At 32.9% G+C, this 1979-nt stretch overlaps 1 protein-coding gene across 1 annotated transcript; it reads left to right on the top strand.

The window, feature by feature from the left end:
- The first annotated feature begins 6 nt into the window (after positions 1–6).
- Positions 7–905, top strand: LOC105315009 (coiled-coil and C2 domain-containing protein 1A-like). Its single transcript, XM_011409494.2, has one exon. The coding sequence runs from the start codon at positions 106–108 to the stop codon at positions 772–774; it is 669 nt and encodes a 222-aa protein (XP_011407796.2). The 5' UTR covers positions 7–105; the 3' UTR covers positions 775–905.
- The last annotated feature ends 1074 nt before the right edge of the window (positions 906–1979 follow it).

Below are 1979 nucleotides of genomic sequence, written 5' to 3'. Positions count from 1 at the left end.
CCCTGGCCGTCAGACTCCGCCCAGAAGGCAGAGACTGATAAGGTCAAAGGGACGTCTAACCCAGAGTTCAATTCAAAGCATCAGTTTGATATTGATCGTAAACAGATGCGTAGCTTACAGCGTGGTTTTAAACGTCAGCCATTGCGTTGTTCATTATACCAGTCTCGTTCTTTATTTCGTAGCTCAGTATTCATAGGAATGGCCTCAATACCTCTAGAGACACTAGAGAACAAATGTGAAGTGAGAGCATCAGAGGATCTAAAGGATGAGAAAGGACGGAGAGCAACCGGAGGGAAACTTGAAGTGTATGTTCGTCTACGTGAGCCTCTTAGCGGTTGTGATCAAGAGGAGAAAGAGCAGAAGTGGTTAGTGTTCCAGGAAGCCATTGCTAGTGAGTCCACTGTATCCATGGTACGTCCGATGGTTAGTACAGGACCTGCATCTTCTCCAATAAAAGTGGAACAGACTACTAGTCTTGATGCTCTTAAATTAGAGTTCTCTCTTGTACAAAATGCCATCAAAGCTGGTAAGAAGGATCCTGCTATTGTTCAGCGTGGCCGTGCCTTACAGTCTAAGATTCAAGAGACTAAGCAAAGACTTCAAAGTGATGCTGGGTTCAGACGAGAGTACTTGTCCGCCATTGCCCGGGAAATAAAGACAGAGAAGGTTTATGAGCAACAGCTAGTGCAGGCTGGCAGGACTGGAGAGGCTAAGATAATACAAGGAAGGAGGAGAGTAATGGAAAATGAAATATCTAAAATGACTAAAAAATAAATATTTGTGTTGATTTTTAGTAGCTAATAATTTTGCTAGTTTATATTTATGATTTTGTGTAAGAGTTGTTATAAGTATTGATTTATTTTATCAGCAATAATGTATTCTTATTGTATAACCATTGAGATTTAGACAATTTCAAACCACAGTGGGGTGTGTAGATTGATTTGATAGTATATTTTACCTTGCAAGAAAAGTCAGAGTTACTTTTTGTCTGGAGAAGAGTCTGTGATCCATTTTTAAGACAAAAATCAGTTCATGGTAAATCATTATAATAAATAATTATTAATCCATTTCTTGTGTTATAATACAGGACAAAGTGAGTAATCTTTCTGTGAAAATGTGTAATGTTTTTAATTTACATGTGTATCTATTCTCCTTTTTATGTTTAATTTCATTCATTTATCTGTGATACGCAAACTCTTATTTAGGAAGTAATTTCAGATGATTGTTTACCTGTGTATCTATTGTCCTTTCTATGTTTAATTTCATTCATTCATTTGTGGTACACAAACTTTTATTTACAACACAATAGCCAGTAAGTACTAATCTATTTTAATTTCAAATGATTGTTCACATGTTTATCTATTGTCCTTTTTATCTTTAATTTCATTCATTCATCTGTAATACACATGCAAACTATTTAAATCAATAGGAAGTAAGTAGATCTAGACTACCCTATTTTAATTTCAGATTATTGTTTACATAAATATAATATTATCCTTTCTATCTTTTGTATGCATTTCACCATGTATTATTCATAATTTACAACACAATAGTGGGTAAGTGCTAATCTAATTTCAGATGATTGTTAAGTGTATCTATTGTCCTTTCTATCTTAAATTTCATTCATTCATCTGTGATACACAAACTCTTATTTATAACACAACAGAAAGTAAGTACTAATATATTTTAATTTCTGATGAATTTACATGTGTATCTATTGTCCTTTTTATTCATTAATTTGTGATGCACAAAATCTTATTTCCAATTTAATAGATAGTAAGTGCTATTGTACTTTAATTGTTTACATGTGCATTTATTTTTGACCTCATTTATTCATCTGTGGTGCACAAACTCTAATATACAACACAATAGATTGTAAGTATTAATCTATTTTAATTTCAGATGATTGTTTACATGTGTATTTATTGTATTTTCTATCTTTAATTTCATTCATTCATCTGTGATACACAAACTCTTAT

The sequence above is a fragment of the Amphimedon queenslandica genome, unplaced genomic scaffold, assembly GCF_000090795.2.
Source record: "Amphimedon queenslandica unplaced genomic scaffold, v1.1 AMPQUscaffold_12021, whole genome shotgun sequence".
In the NCBI taxonomy this organism is placed as follows: domain Eukaryota; kingdom Metazoa; phylum Porifera; class Demospongiae; order Haplosclerida; family Niphatidae; genus Amphimedon; species Amphimedon queenslandica.
The sequence above is the reverse complement of the archived record's forward strand: the minus strand, read 5'-3'. Positions and strand labels throughout refer to the sequence as shown.